The sequence below is a fragment of the Falco rusticolus genome, chromosome W, assembly GCF_015220075.1.
Source record: "Falco rusticolus isolate bFalRus1 chromosome W, bFalRus1.pri, whole genome shotgun sequence".
In the NCBI taxonomy this organism is placed as follows: domain Eukaryota; kingdom Metazoa; phylum Chordata; class Aves; order Falconiformes; family Falconidae; genus Falco; species Falco rusticolus.
Genome location: NC_051209.1, coordinates 19896209 through 19909909, shown reverse-complemented (window position 1 = coordinate 19909909; position 13701 = coordinate 19896209). Strand labels below are relative to the sequence as shown.

At 42.3% G+C, this 13701-nt stretch overlaps 1 protein-coding gene across 3 annotated transcripts in view; it reads left to right on the top strand.

The window, feature by feature from the left end:
- Positions 1-649: 649 nt before the first annotated feature.
- The window catches only part of LOC119140652 (kinesin-like protein KIF2A), a 93135-nt gene continuing 80083 nt past the window's right edge, over positions 650-13701 (top strand). For 2 of the 3 annotated variants that reach the window (XM_037372147.1, XM_037372148.1), the window contains exon 1: positions 650-1026. In XM_037372147.1, the coding sequence (XP_037228044.1) occupies positions 963-1026 (64 nt within the window). In that variant the 5' untranslated portion in view covers positions 650-962. The remainder of the gene's footprint in view (positions 1027-13701) is intronic. The other variant, XM_037372150.1, reaches the window with a different exon arrangement.

Here is a 13701-nt window from a genome sequence, read left to right as displayed (position 1 = left end):
TGCTGAGAGGGTCGAGCTCCAAACCTTCTTTCTCAGACAATGAGGCTCCTGCTTGCATGTTGATGGTTCCTGTTATCTATGCAGCTCCTGCTTGCAGCAGAGTTTTAGGTTTCTTACTATATTTTCTCGTATCAGTGTATAGGCTTATTTAAAGGTGACTTATTTAAAGGTGAATAGGAAACTGTACAGGAAGGACAATTTTAAACCTGTGTTGGCTTCATCATGTTAGTAACTGCCCTCAGAGGAGAAACCCAAGGGACAATGTTTAACCAAGTGGCTTGCCTGAGGTACAGGAATCATTATAGGGAAATGAGGAACATGAAGTGTGGTTTGGTTTTTATTTAAGTTGTATAAAGGCAGTCATGAGGTGAGGATGGATGAATGCTGTTGACAGTATGGACTGAAGAGCTGCTGGCAGGTTGGGGAGCGAGTATGAAGCATGCCTCTAAGCTGCTCTACTTGGCACACGGGAGGCTTATGAGTAGATATTAGGTAGATAAAGCTATTACATTAGAACTTCAAGGCAGCTCGGTCACCATCTGATGCCAAATAGGAGCATATGTGTGTTTGTAAGTCGGGGACAGGGCCAAGAGGAGAGGCGCAGGGAGGTGGCCCCAGGGTAGCAGGGGCGCCCATCTTGTGCCAGCCCCGCCGAGGTGCCGCGAAGGGCAGAGGACGAGGACTACCCTGGCAGCGCTTCAGCCCCCGCCTCCCCCGTGAGCCGTTCCTGCCGTGACGCCGCGGCGAGCCGCACAGGCGCAGCAGTATCCAGCCAGCGCCTTTTTTCTCTTCTCCCCTCCTCCCTCTCCCCGTCCGCCCTTCCTTCCTCCCTTCCCTTCCGCCCTGCCGGAGCCGTCGCGGTCGGTGCTGCCACCGCCGCCGCTGCTGCTGTGCGCGCTCTCCTTGCCTCCTGTGCGCCCAGCCGGCAGCGCCTCCGATCTCCCTGGCTGCCCCATGAAGATATGGCAACGGCCAACTTCGGCAAGATCCAGATAGGGATCTACGTGGAGATCAAGCGCAGCGATGGTCAGTGGGGCAGGGGCGGTGGGAGGGGCCAGCCCGGCGGAGCGGCCGCAGCCCCTGGCCGGGCGCCGCTGCCGCCACCCAGGTTCGCGGCGCGGGGGGGCGGGGGCTGTGCGCGGGGCCCATTGTGTGCGCGGGGCCGGGGAGGGGCCGGGCCTGGCGCGCGCTGCGGTTGTCAGTGGAACGCTCGCGCTTGGCGGCGGAGAGCGGTTGCGCGGGGCGCGAGCGGCGGCGGCCGCCGCTGGGGACGGGGAGGCTGCAGCAGGGCGGGGCGGCGAAGGGTGGGAGGCTGAAATGGGGGGGGGGAGAAGGGCGAGTTGGGTGCGAGGGGAATGAAGCAGGGATGGGATGGGTTCATGGGTGAGGGGAAAACGGGACGAGTGTGGGGTGAGCAATGAGACGTGCGGGGTGGTTGTGGATGGGGTTGATGAGGTGATTTGGGGGGGAGAGGGATGAGGGTGGGGAGGAAAGCCTGGGGAGGTTTTCGCGGGAAGGTGGGAGGGGCATAGGGGAGGGGATGAGGTGATGGAAGGAGGAAAAGCCTTCAATGCAAAGTAATTACTTCTTGTTTGCTCTGGTGTATGAGCCATGTTCTGAAAAAATGACACAACAGTATGCTCTGACAGAAATGCCTTTGGACACTAACATCATTTCACATAAAAGCTTGATGTTATTATTTCAGATGTTCCTTATGGTTAAAATATAAGAAGAGTTGTTATTTCTCCGTTGGGGATCCAGTGTTTCTCATCTTGCCCAGCATCTCTTGATGGGAGGATGTATGGTGCTGTCTAGATATACATGTGAATAAAGGAAACATGTGTGTTTGGTTTAGGGTAATAACTCTTCATATTTGTATGGAAAGAGAGAACTGAAATGGGAAGTTCACTCACTGAATCAATGGCAAGTCACTCATGACTTCAGCTCTTCAATTTGAGTAGGAATATGTCATCTGCTCTTGGCCTCTATGAGATCTGTGAAGCCTACTAAACAGGGGTGGGGTTCTGATAGGATTTTCTGGAAAGTCTTTTTTTTTGTTTGTTTTTCTCCAGGGTTCAGGAGCTTGCTAAAGAATAATCAGATTTTTTAGGGGAAGAAACACCTGGAGGTCAAAGGCACTGAAGTTAGCATGGTTTTGTCATGAGGCAGGAAACAAACAGCCAGCAAGCTTTATGCAGCTTGCCTTCTCATGTCCCATACTGCAGTTCAACCCTGTAATAAAATAATGGTTAGTGTTGGCTGGACACTATATTAAACCTAACTCCTCATTTTGTGCTTAATGGCTTGTGTGTCACATGAAGAATCTGATAGGTTATTTGCATAAGTCCTGCAGATCTCTGTCTGAGGTTTCAGAAAACTTCACTGTAGTAACTTGTAAAACTGTTTTTTTCTGAGGCCTATGTGAACTTCTAATAATTGTTACTGTTTGTTTTGTATGCCTTTGGAAAATAAAGCATGAGAATGCTTTGCTTCCCTCCCCCCCCCCCCCCCCAGTTCTGTTCACTTCTAATGTCAGAAGTGAGGACAGTAACTCTTGAACATAACAATACTTATTTTCATTACTGTTAATGGTTTACGTATTTTGCTGTATCACATATGTAATGCAGAACATTAAATATATTACTCATCAGTAATATACTAGGGGAATGCCTTCACAGCAGTTGCTCAAACAATAGGGTTTTGAGCATTTTTGTTAACTTGGTCCTTGTGCGAGCATCCACACTGCAGTGTCATACCAGGGTTAGTGGGTCCTGGTTATTGTGAGGTTTGCTTGTTTTTCATTGGGACTGGAGGAGGAGATGCCACGTTATGGCTCAGGCTACTGCAGTGTTCTGTCATTCTCTTCCCAATAAACTGTTGGAGGAACTGTCCTAGGTATGTGGAAGGGAGCATTTTGAGAAAGATATTGAAGGACAGCCAGCACTAGATTGCATTTAGATTGCATTGCCTTTCAGAAGGTAAGTTTCCAACCTGAGCTGTGGTTGCACAGGCAATCGAGATTGATCTAGCTGCTTCTAACAAGGGGAGGTCTTGCTTCCTGTGCCTGTCAGCTGTGTTGTTCCTATAAACTGTCCCATCAGTGTGCCCAATGATTTTTTTTCTCTCTGTTGATTTAATACATTCATTGATGATTTGATTCTCTAAAGAGTAGAAAACTTTTGGATGTACTAGTTGTCTGCAGGATTAGTGAGTTCAAATGACTCAGAGTGATCCATGACCCCAACAGTATCAGTGTGTAGGAAATGCATGGCCAGGACAAAGTGGAGGTGAGAAGCATGATGTTCTGGTTCAGTCACAGTGAGCTATCTGGATCTGCTCTACTCAGAACTATATTCTAGGTAGAATCAGGGCTGTGTATCATACCAGCTACCCTAGGCTGAAAGCATGATTAAAACCATTTAAGAAACTTTTTGGAGAAAGTGGTGTGTTGGTCTGGGCTTTTTGTTACATTTTGTCTTGTCTGTAGTAAGTCCTTTTTTAAAACTAAATATTGTTTTGAGAGGTAAGTATAATAATTATTTAAATATTCCTTATTTACCTGTTTATTTGTTGAATCCAGAGAAGAATAAACTTTTAGTTTGTTAATCGGGCCATTTGAAAAAGTATGCATTTTTTCCCATCTGTACACCAGTTATGTTAAACACTTCCCAGAATACAGAGCTTTATTAATTCCAGATAAGTCTATTTTCCTTTAAATAAAAATAAAAACTAACAATAGCAATTTTTTTGTGAAATATCACTGTTAAAAGTCATACTTGTTCATTACAAAAAAATTACAAAGACATGTAGAACACAATAAATGTAATAATGTGACCAGAATATTCTGGAAAGAAGTTACATATTTTGTCAAGTTTGACAAAGTTCTAATTAGTGTTTCATGAGAGATTTCTTATAGAACTGAACAGAATATAGATGTACAAATGAAAGGCATTATGAGATCTCGTGGCCAAAAACACATGAAAAACAGTGTTTGGATAAAGCCCAACATTTTCAAGGACTGGATACATTGAGAATATCCATCTATGTATATTTGATCTCCTCAGGGTGTGCATAATCTGCTAAGTCCTCTCGGACTCTAGTTTGATAGTTAATCAGTTCCATACAATCGTGTATTAACTCCTCCTTTGGTTCCCCATATAAGAACTGAGCAGGGTTTAAAATCTTGCTGGTCACCAATGTCAAATCCTACTGATTGAGTAAGATGGCTTCATATTTTAACATCCTACTATCAGTAAGCCATTTTTCCGCCTTTTGATTAAGTATATTTCTGATAGAATGCAGAGTATGTACCATCAATTTTCCCCCGAATGTAAGTTTTCGACTTTCCTCTACTAAAATTGAGGTGGCAGCTACTGCTTGAATGCATATCGGCCAACCTCTACCGACGGGATCCAACATTTTGGATAAGAAGGCCACAGGCTTTTTAATCCCTCCCCAGTCCTGAGCCAGTACCCCATGTGCAACACCACCTTCCACATTTACATATAAATAGAAAGGGTTATCCAAGGAAGGGAGATTCAACACAGGTACTTGTGTCAATTTGGTCTTTAGTTGTTCCAAACTAGCCTTGTCTTCCTTTGTCAATGTAGGACTTTCCTCAATGAGTTTGTCATACAAGAATCTTATTACCTGCGTGTATCCCTCAATCCACAACCTACAATATCCCAATAGCCCCAAAAGTTTCCTTACCTCAGTCTTATTTTGGGGGGTGGGGGTGGGGGGGAAGTATGCCATTTATTCTTTCTGGGTTCAGTCTACGGCTTCCCTAACTAACGATGTGCCCTAAATATTTGACCTCAGGTTCCACAAACTGAAGTTTCTGCTTGGATACTCTCAGTTCCTCCTGTCCTAAAAAGTTCAACAGTTGTATGGTCGCTTCCTGTACATTTTCCTCTTCCATCCCTGAAACTAATAGGTCATCCACATATTGTATTAGCTGCGTTCCTTTGGGGGTTTGGAATTGCTGGAGGACTTGCTCCAAAGCTTGTCCAAATAAGTTTGGGGATTTGGTAAACCCCTGGGGTAATTTTGTCCATCTATATTGTTGTCTACGTCCGTTGTAGGGATCTTCCCATTCAAAGGCAAAGACATTTCTGCTCCGCTCATCCAGTGGGCAAGCCCAAAATGCATCCTTGAGATCAATTACACTAAAAGCACTTATGTTGGGGTGATACTTTGCTTAAAAGGGTTTATGGGTTGTGTACTACAGGATATCGAGTTATGGTTCTTTTATTTACTTCTTGAAGGTCCTGGACCAGCTGGTACATTCCGTTGGATTTCTTAACAGGCAGGATGGGAGTACTGTGAGGAGACATACAGGGTTCCAGAGTGCCCTCTTTTACCAGAGCATCAGTTATTGGTTGGAGCCCTTTTCGTCCTTCTAGTGATATGGGATATTGCCGAACCCTTATCAGACGCCCTTCATCCTGGATAGAAATGACAATGGGTTCTATACCCAGGCTTCCTCGGTTTCCATCCCCAGCCCACACTTTAGGGTCTATTCTCAACTCATCCTCCTGAGTCAACCTCAAAAATTTTACCACCATTCTCCCTTCACCAAGAACAACTCCTATCCCTAGTTGAACTTGTAGGTCTCTTCCCAGTAAATTGCATCCTGCCCCTGGGACAAATAAAATGTCTCCTTTCTCCCTTCAGTTATTCCCTTTCATCTCTATTTGTCTAAATATTGGAGCACTAAACCCCTCCCCTTTTGCTCTGATTATTTTTATGGTATCTTTGCTTACTTCACACCCCAGAGGTACTTGACACACACATGTTCATTCCGCTCCAGTGTCCACTACAAATTCTCATGTTTCCTCCTGGGGTCCTACTTGTGGATTTATCAAGGGCTCTAGGTGGGATCCTTCCCCCCAGGAGGAAGAGCCCCTGACACCCCTAGTCCTCTGCAATTTCTTCCTGGGTCATTTTAAAGACCTTAAGATCTTTATTTCATTTTGGACATTCTCTTTTAAAGTGTCCTTTCCCACAGTAAAAGCAGCTGCTCCTCTCCCCCCCCCCCTTTTTTTTAGGAATCCCTCTATTTCTCTGAAGATCCCCATTCCTCATGGTGGCAATCATTATCTTTGCTTCAACTTTAGCCTTTTCCTCATCCCATCTCACATACACAGTTTGTGCTTCCCTTAGTAGCTCATTTAGTCCTTTTTCTTCTAACTTTTCCAGCTTCCTATGGATGTCTGGCCAGTCATGGGTAACAAAGCGTACTTTCAAAAGGGTCTGCCCTGCTGTACTCTCGAGATCTACTCCCGAATATTGTTGCATGTTTTTCCAGAGCCTGGTTAACCATTCGGTAGGAGTTTTATCCTTATCCTGTTGCCCATCAAAAGCCTTTGCAACATTCTGTCCCCGGGAAGTAGCCTCCTTTAATACCTTTAATGATCAGGCTACGGTAATCTGACATATTTCTCTTGTTAGCCATACTATTATGAACCCAGTTGGGATTTGTTAGGGGCATCTTCTGATCTCCAGGTGGTCCTTGTTGATTTTCCCTTTCCCAAACTCTCATGCCTGCTACCCTAATCATTTGCCTTTCTTCTGGGGAAAAGATAATGTTCAGTGTGGACTGCATTTCTTCCCACGTGTAGATACCGGGCCCCAGAAACTGATCAAATTGTTTGGCAATCCCCAGAGGATCCTCTAATAAGCCCTTAAGCTCCTTCTTAAAGTTCCTGATTTCGGTAGAAGTCAAAGGGGTGTTCACAAACCCAGTACCTCCCTGTGCCCCTCCCAATGGTACTTCTCTAAGTGGAAAAACTCCAACTGCCTGCTCTTCACCTGGTGCTATCACTTTAACAGTTTGTCTCAGTTCCTGGTCTTTGCCTGGTGCTATCACTTTAACAGTTTGCTGGTCTTCACCTGGTGCTATCGCTTTAAGAGTTTGCCTCTGTCTAGTTCTGGGAGTCCTGTTGGGTCAGGGTATACTTCCTCTTTCATCAGGCCCTTCGGTGCCCTCACTTGAAGGGGCATTAGAAATCACCAGGTATGGAGGGGGCAAGGACTCAAGGGGGTCCCATTTACAAGGTGATTCCTCTACCTCCTTTGCTCTGAACACTCCCACTGATCCTGGCTAAATTTTCCCTTTCCAGCAAGCAGCGTATTCATTCTCCTCTGGATTAGGGGATTCTCGGGCATTCACATAGAGGTTTAATGCTTGACAAAGCCAACCCTCAAATGACCCATAAAGGGGCCAATACACATGATCTGGTCTAATCTCTTCCTTGGTCTACTCTAACATACAATATTTTATCATTTTTGTTTTATCTTTATCCTTAGTTCTCTCAGTACTTTCCCAATTTGCTAACATCAGCCCCAGTGGACTGTCTGGGGGTATTTAATTTGGTATTCTCTGGCTCCCCTTTTTCCTGGGACTCGTTTTACTACTTCCCTGTCCCATATTTTCCCTGGGGCTGTCTTCCACACGGCTTTCCACTCACTTCGTCTCTTCACCAGCCAAGTCCCTCACGGGATATTGGAACCGCGGTTAAAAAGACTCCACACTCGCTTCCTGGAATGGGGCTACCCCGTCAGGTCTCACTCAGTCATGCAGTCAAGCCCCCACTTCCTGCCCAACCGAGTAATACTTACAGTCCTTCTTCTTACTTGGGTCTTCGTGTACGTGAATTTCAGGCGACCGTGGTTTTACTTCCCGGGGAGCTCCAAGTGGTTTTTGCTCTAAGAACCTCTCTCACTCTCTCTCGGGCATTCAGCCAACAGTCCCAGTGGTCAGAGGCGTGCCGTCAGAGTTCACTGAAATCAGTGAGGTGCGCTTCCTATCTGACAGTCACCAAAGATCCTGGGGCCAGGAGAACTAGTTCGCCCAGACGAGCTCCCAGATTTGTTATAAATAGCTGACCTGTCAAAGGTAGGTTCGGAAATCTTTTATTTTAAGGCAAAGTCAAAGAGCAAAAACCACAGCACTGGGTGCGTGACTCTAGTCAGAGGCGTGCCAAACAAGTTCAAATATGATCTACTTATACCATTGAGGTTGCATCAGCCATATACATATTCCTTGAAATGATTTAAATAACTCCACCCCCACTGCGCTTGTGCTTTTTAGTCATTGGGGTCCTCTGGTGGTTGTGCAGGGATGGTCAGATATCTTCCTCGAGGTGAACTTTGGACCTGAGGAGGGCAGCTTATCTGTCTAGCACAGCACTTAGTGAAAAGCCAATCTCTGTTTGTTCGTTTCTCACATGGATGTGGATGGTAGGAATATCAAATTTTACAGTAAAAATTAAAAAAATACACCAGCAACTGTAAAAGGTAGTTTAAATAACCTCTAACTAACAGAAGGTAGGAAGAAAACTTGCCTGTGGCTGTGTTATTTTGAAATTGCCTACTTAAGAATTTTCTTCACTTGTCTCTGAGGCAGCTGGAACTGGTCATGGTCAAAGATAATCCATCTAGTCCAAAATCCTACTGGCAGCTCCTCTCTCCTTAGGCTTGCCAAAACATCATTGTAATTGTCTCACCTTCAAACACAAACAAGTCTAAATTTTTGTAATGGTAAGGCCTTAATTTTTTCTTTAAAGCCAAACTTCCATAAAATTGGTGTTTCTCAGAGTTGAGAGGTCTGTACTATCCTCTGTCTTCTGGGTGATGATCTTGATCTTTACGTACAACTCCCAATAGCAACAATGATTTTATAGCAAGGTAGAAGGTAGAATGACCCTATAAAAATTCTGTTCAGGTTTAGGTAGTCACCCTATTTTACAAACTCTTGAGGATAGATTTAAATGGTACTATGCTTTTAAAAACTCTTTCCTTTTATGGCATACATCTATTCCTTCCCTGTGATTAAGACTTTTTTTTTTACCACATTTTAGTCATTTGACTCATTTACCTAATCCCTATGTAAGCCATACGGACACAATGTGTCTTTGTCCTTCCATAATGGCCAGATCACACACAGGGTTGGCAGGATTTCAAGTCTGCTGTTGTTGGTTGAGCTAATGGGTCTGACATTTAGGCTTACTTATCCACTGTAGGTTCTCATATTGTTACATCCAGAGTTTCTGGGGATTGTTGATCAACACAGAAGTGTTGAACAGGAGGCTGTGTTAAATTTTCTGTGTCCTCTTTCAAATCAGTTTTTAAGTGTTCAACTTTTGTTATGCAGTAAGTGTATTTTCACTGTAACTTGCAGATTCTCAGATATTTATGTAGGCCTTCTGTATTTTGTATAAATAGCTTTTGAATGACAAAAATCTTTGTTCCATAAATGTATTTAATACAGCATTACATACTGGCAATAACATCTTTAGAGCTGTATATGACTACTAGGATTACACAGCTTGTATTGCATGTTTTTTCTCCTCTCATCATGTTATGGGGGAATCTATCCTTTATTTATGTTCATTAGGTAAAGTTATTGCTCTTTCCACCCACTCTCTATAATGACCTGTTGCCTGGGCTCAGTTTTACTTGTGTTTTCTTCTTATGGCTTTATGAAGACTTTGCCATGATGCTGCTTGGCAGCATGGCACCAAGCATGGCTTCCTACCTTGCTGAGGTGGGAAGAGACAATAAATCATTGGAAAGAGGTCATGCCTGACTGAAGAGTAATGTAATTGCAAAAGTATCTCTTTCTGTTTGCTCTAGAAGATAAATTAGCTATTTGAGTTCTTTTAATACATCCACTTACTGTAGGACATTGTAGAGAAATGAGTGAACAGTATGAAGTATTTAGCAGGTGAGCTCCTTTCCTGGAGCACAAAATATGTAGCATTTTTGTTGGCTTGACCTGTGTAATGTGCCACTGTGATTTTTTGTGCTTGAGAAATAAGTAACAGAATGGAGTAATTTCACTTAATTGCAATGTTCTTGTTTAAGTTCTTCCTTTGTAAACATTTACTGCTTATAAAGTTTGATTTTTCTTTTTAAACTTTTTTCCTGTCTTATTGTTTGTTGAGTTGTCTTCCTCACCATACTGTATAGCTGGACTGTTGGGATCAGGAAGAGAATGCTGTGGTCATCCCATTGTGAACACTAAAATATGGTGTTCACTATAAATATTCACAATATGTTTAGTCATAGAAGAAAAGAATTCAATTACTTTTGATAAATTAAAGGTTTATGTTAACTTTTCAGACTTGAGTTAAGTTAAATTTCTGACATAATGCAAGAAGTAAGATACAGAAGTCCACATTAAGGATTCCCAAGCAGTCTTAACTTTGTCCAGTAATGAGAATGCATAGTAAACAAAATATATGGTCAAGCATTATGGTGTTTTTAATTTTAAATTAAAGAGTTTTTAAGAAGACATTGGCTTTAAATAATCAGTTTCTCATAATGCCTCTGTAGCATAATTAGAGTTATTTGGAAGACTAGATGCTTTCAGTGTGTATTTCCAGATGTAGGGTAGAAGGTTTTTATGGAGCTGTAAAACATTTTTTGTTATTTCTGTTCATCTATTTCAAAAATATGAACAAGCTTTCAGGTATATAAGAATTCTTTTTGCTTGCTTTAAAGCTTATCTATGTTTTCCAGTTTTACCACTTGAGTCTTTTCAGAAGTGAATGTTTCCTTGCATTTCTTTTTAGTTTTTTGGAGGGAATAGTTACAGTTCCTTCTAAAGTATTTTTTTTAAACTTGCTTGCAGTTGTATATTCCAAACCTTTGAGGTTTATTGTGACATGTTATTTGGGGTTTTATTTAAATTGTTCTCAATACTGAACTGAATATAGACACTAAGACAAATGTTCCTAGCTACAGCATTTGGACCAATTTTTCCTGGGTTTTGGTAGAGATTTTGATACTTAAGACTGTTAGACGCTCATCATAACTAAGTTAGCTACAGTTAATTTTGACTACTGGTGTGATTCCACAGCTGTTTAAGATGTTTAATTCTGGGCTGGTTTTGTCTGTCCACTGCATCAGTGTTTGTTTTTAGTTAAATGTGTTGGAGGGAAGTGAGGGAGGAAGGGTAGAGAACTAAAACTATGGTAATCCAGATGTAGATTGTCTTAAACTGCTGTTAGTTGTATTTGTGAACCTGTTAATATTGTATAGGTACAGGCACATGCACGGTTTCTTCTTTTTCTGTCCTCATTCCTCTCCTTAAAATGTTCACAGTTGTTATATTGCTGTTTAAGTACTATTTTTTATTTTCACTTGAAGAGTTACAAAGCCTATAGCTCGCTACAGTGTTCCCAATAGAGAGATAGATAGGTAGCTGACATGATTTTCCTACAACTTTGACCTCTGTAAAGGGACACTTTGAATTCTGTTGTGTTTAGCTATGAGACAGTACTGACTGTGTCTGATACCCTGGAAATGCATTTTGTGCATATCCCCAGAAAGTATCATGATAAACAGGTAAGTTGTGGCTTAGAACATCCATAAACCATTGTTTTACTAGAAGATGGTGAAGTATGCTTGCCATGTTAAATGCTTTTCTCAAGTGGAACCACTGTTGGAAGCAGAATACAGGGCTTGGTCTTCTTGTCTTGTGCCACTCTTCTCTGTGCCTTGTAATTGCTCCTGGGAAACAAAGCAACCCCAGGTAGTTCTCTGGGAGGGTGTTACGAAGATGACATTGCAATTTTCTTGTTGAAGAGTGTTCTGTTGAGTTAATTTTGCTGTCTTTGAATTTGGTCATTGCTAAATATGTAAAACTAGATTTTACATCTGTTAGACAAAAGGTAATAAAGCTGTGTGAAAAATTACATTAGAATTACCTTTCCTGGAAAAGGGAATGAATTTATCACACTTGGTTTGGGTTTTTTTGAATGTCTGTAGTACGCTGAATCATTTACATGAGCAGAACATACCTAGAAGATACTTGATAACTCTACTGTTACAGTCTAAATTTAATTATTCTTTTAATTTGTTAGGAACTCAAGCAAATTTTAGAATTGCATAGTTAAAACAAGTAAGCAGAGGTTCTTGAAGATGACTGTATAACTGTGTGTTATAACCAAATCTTCATGACATTTAAAAAAATGTGTTATCCATTAGATTTAGTAATTAAGCCACTTGATCAGGTTTTTTTTTTTTAATTTGGAATGGGATCTTGTTCAGCAACACTGAATCTGATCTTATATTTGACTCTTGAAAAAGAATGAAGGATTTTGCTGCTTAAAGGCTGACATGTGGTAGTGGAGAGTTTTATTTTGCTTTATTCAAATAATACTGCTTTCAGTATTGCTTATTGTTTTTACCTAGTGGCAGTTCTGGTTGCATCAGGCATAAGTTGTTTTCAAGTTTCCCAGACTTGTAAAGGCACAAGTCTGCTGCATTCCTTCTGCAGCGTCAACTCTGTAAAACATAATTGTCTAATTCCAAGCAGTAACAAAGTGACTTCAAGTAACTTGCATGTAACAATAAATCTTTGACTTTGGTTGCATTTTTATCATTAGGTGGTCATGCTTTTCATGTAGGGGAATGTTATTTGCTTTCAAGTTCTCAATAATCCCATTGAAGCTTTGTCAAGTGCAAGTTTGAGTTTCTCAGGGCTCCCATCAGGCACTGAAAGCTCTGTGTAATCCCAGGTATCAGAAGTGTATTTTCAGTCTCTTCTGTTACTTATGGGATAGTATGTTAAGAGTTGCCTTCAATGGATGAACACACTGAATGAATGTGTATGTGAATAGAAGAAGGTAGAGCACGAGCTTTGTTTAAAGCTTTCTCTTTAGAAGCAAGGTAGGTAGCATACTTGTGGCCTTTGCAGAGTTTGGATCTAAAATTTTTGTTGCAGTGTTGCACATCTTGCAATCACTAAAATGTGTTACTTTCTCCATGTGGTTGAAGTGCATAAGGAGTTTGAGGTGTATAAAAGTGTTTGCTAGAGATGCAGGCATGCATAATGATGTGATGATGAGGATCTCTGGCTCTAGGAAGAGGGCAGTGGAAATGAATTAAGTTTGAAATCACATGTACACTTAGATTTTGGAATACTTAGATTTTGGAAACTGTGTGCAGTTCTGGGCCCCAGAATTTAAGAAGGATGTTAATGTACTCAAATGTGTCCAGAGGAGGGCAACAAAGCTGGTGAAAGGGCTGGAAGGCATGTCCTATGAGGAGCGGCTAAGGACTTTGGGCTTGTCTAGTTTGGAGAAAAGGAAGCTGAGGGGTGACCTCATTGCTCTCTACAGATTCCTGAGGAGGTGTCATGGTTTAACCCTGGCCAGCAACCAAGCACCACTCAGCTGCTTGCTCACTCCCCTCACAGGGGGATGGGGAAGAGGATTGGAAGAATCAAAGTGAGAAAACTCGTGGGTTGAGATAAAGACAGTTTAATAGGTAAAGCAAAAGCCGTGCATGCAAACAAAACAAAGCAAGGAATTCATTCACTACTTCCCATGGGCAGGCAGGTGTTCAGGCATCCCCAGGAAAGCAGGGCTCCATCACATAATGGTTACTTGGGAAGACAAATGCCATAATGCTGAACATCCCCCCCTTCCTTCTTCTTCCCCCAGCTTATATACTCGGCATCATGTCACATGGTAGGGAATATACCTTTGGTCAGTTGGGATCAGCTGTCCTGGCTGTGTCCCCTCCCAATTTCCCATGCTCCACCAGCCCTCTCTCTGGCAGGGCTCAAGAAACCAAAAAGTCCTTGACAGTACAGACATTACCTAGCAACAACTAAAAACATCAGTGTCCTATCAACATTGTTTTCACACCAAATCCAAAACACAGCACTGCACCAATTACTAGGAA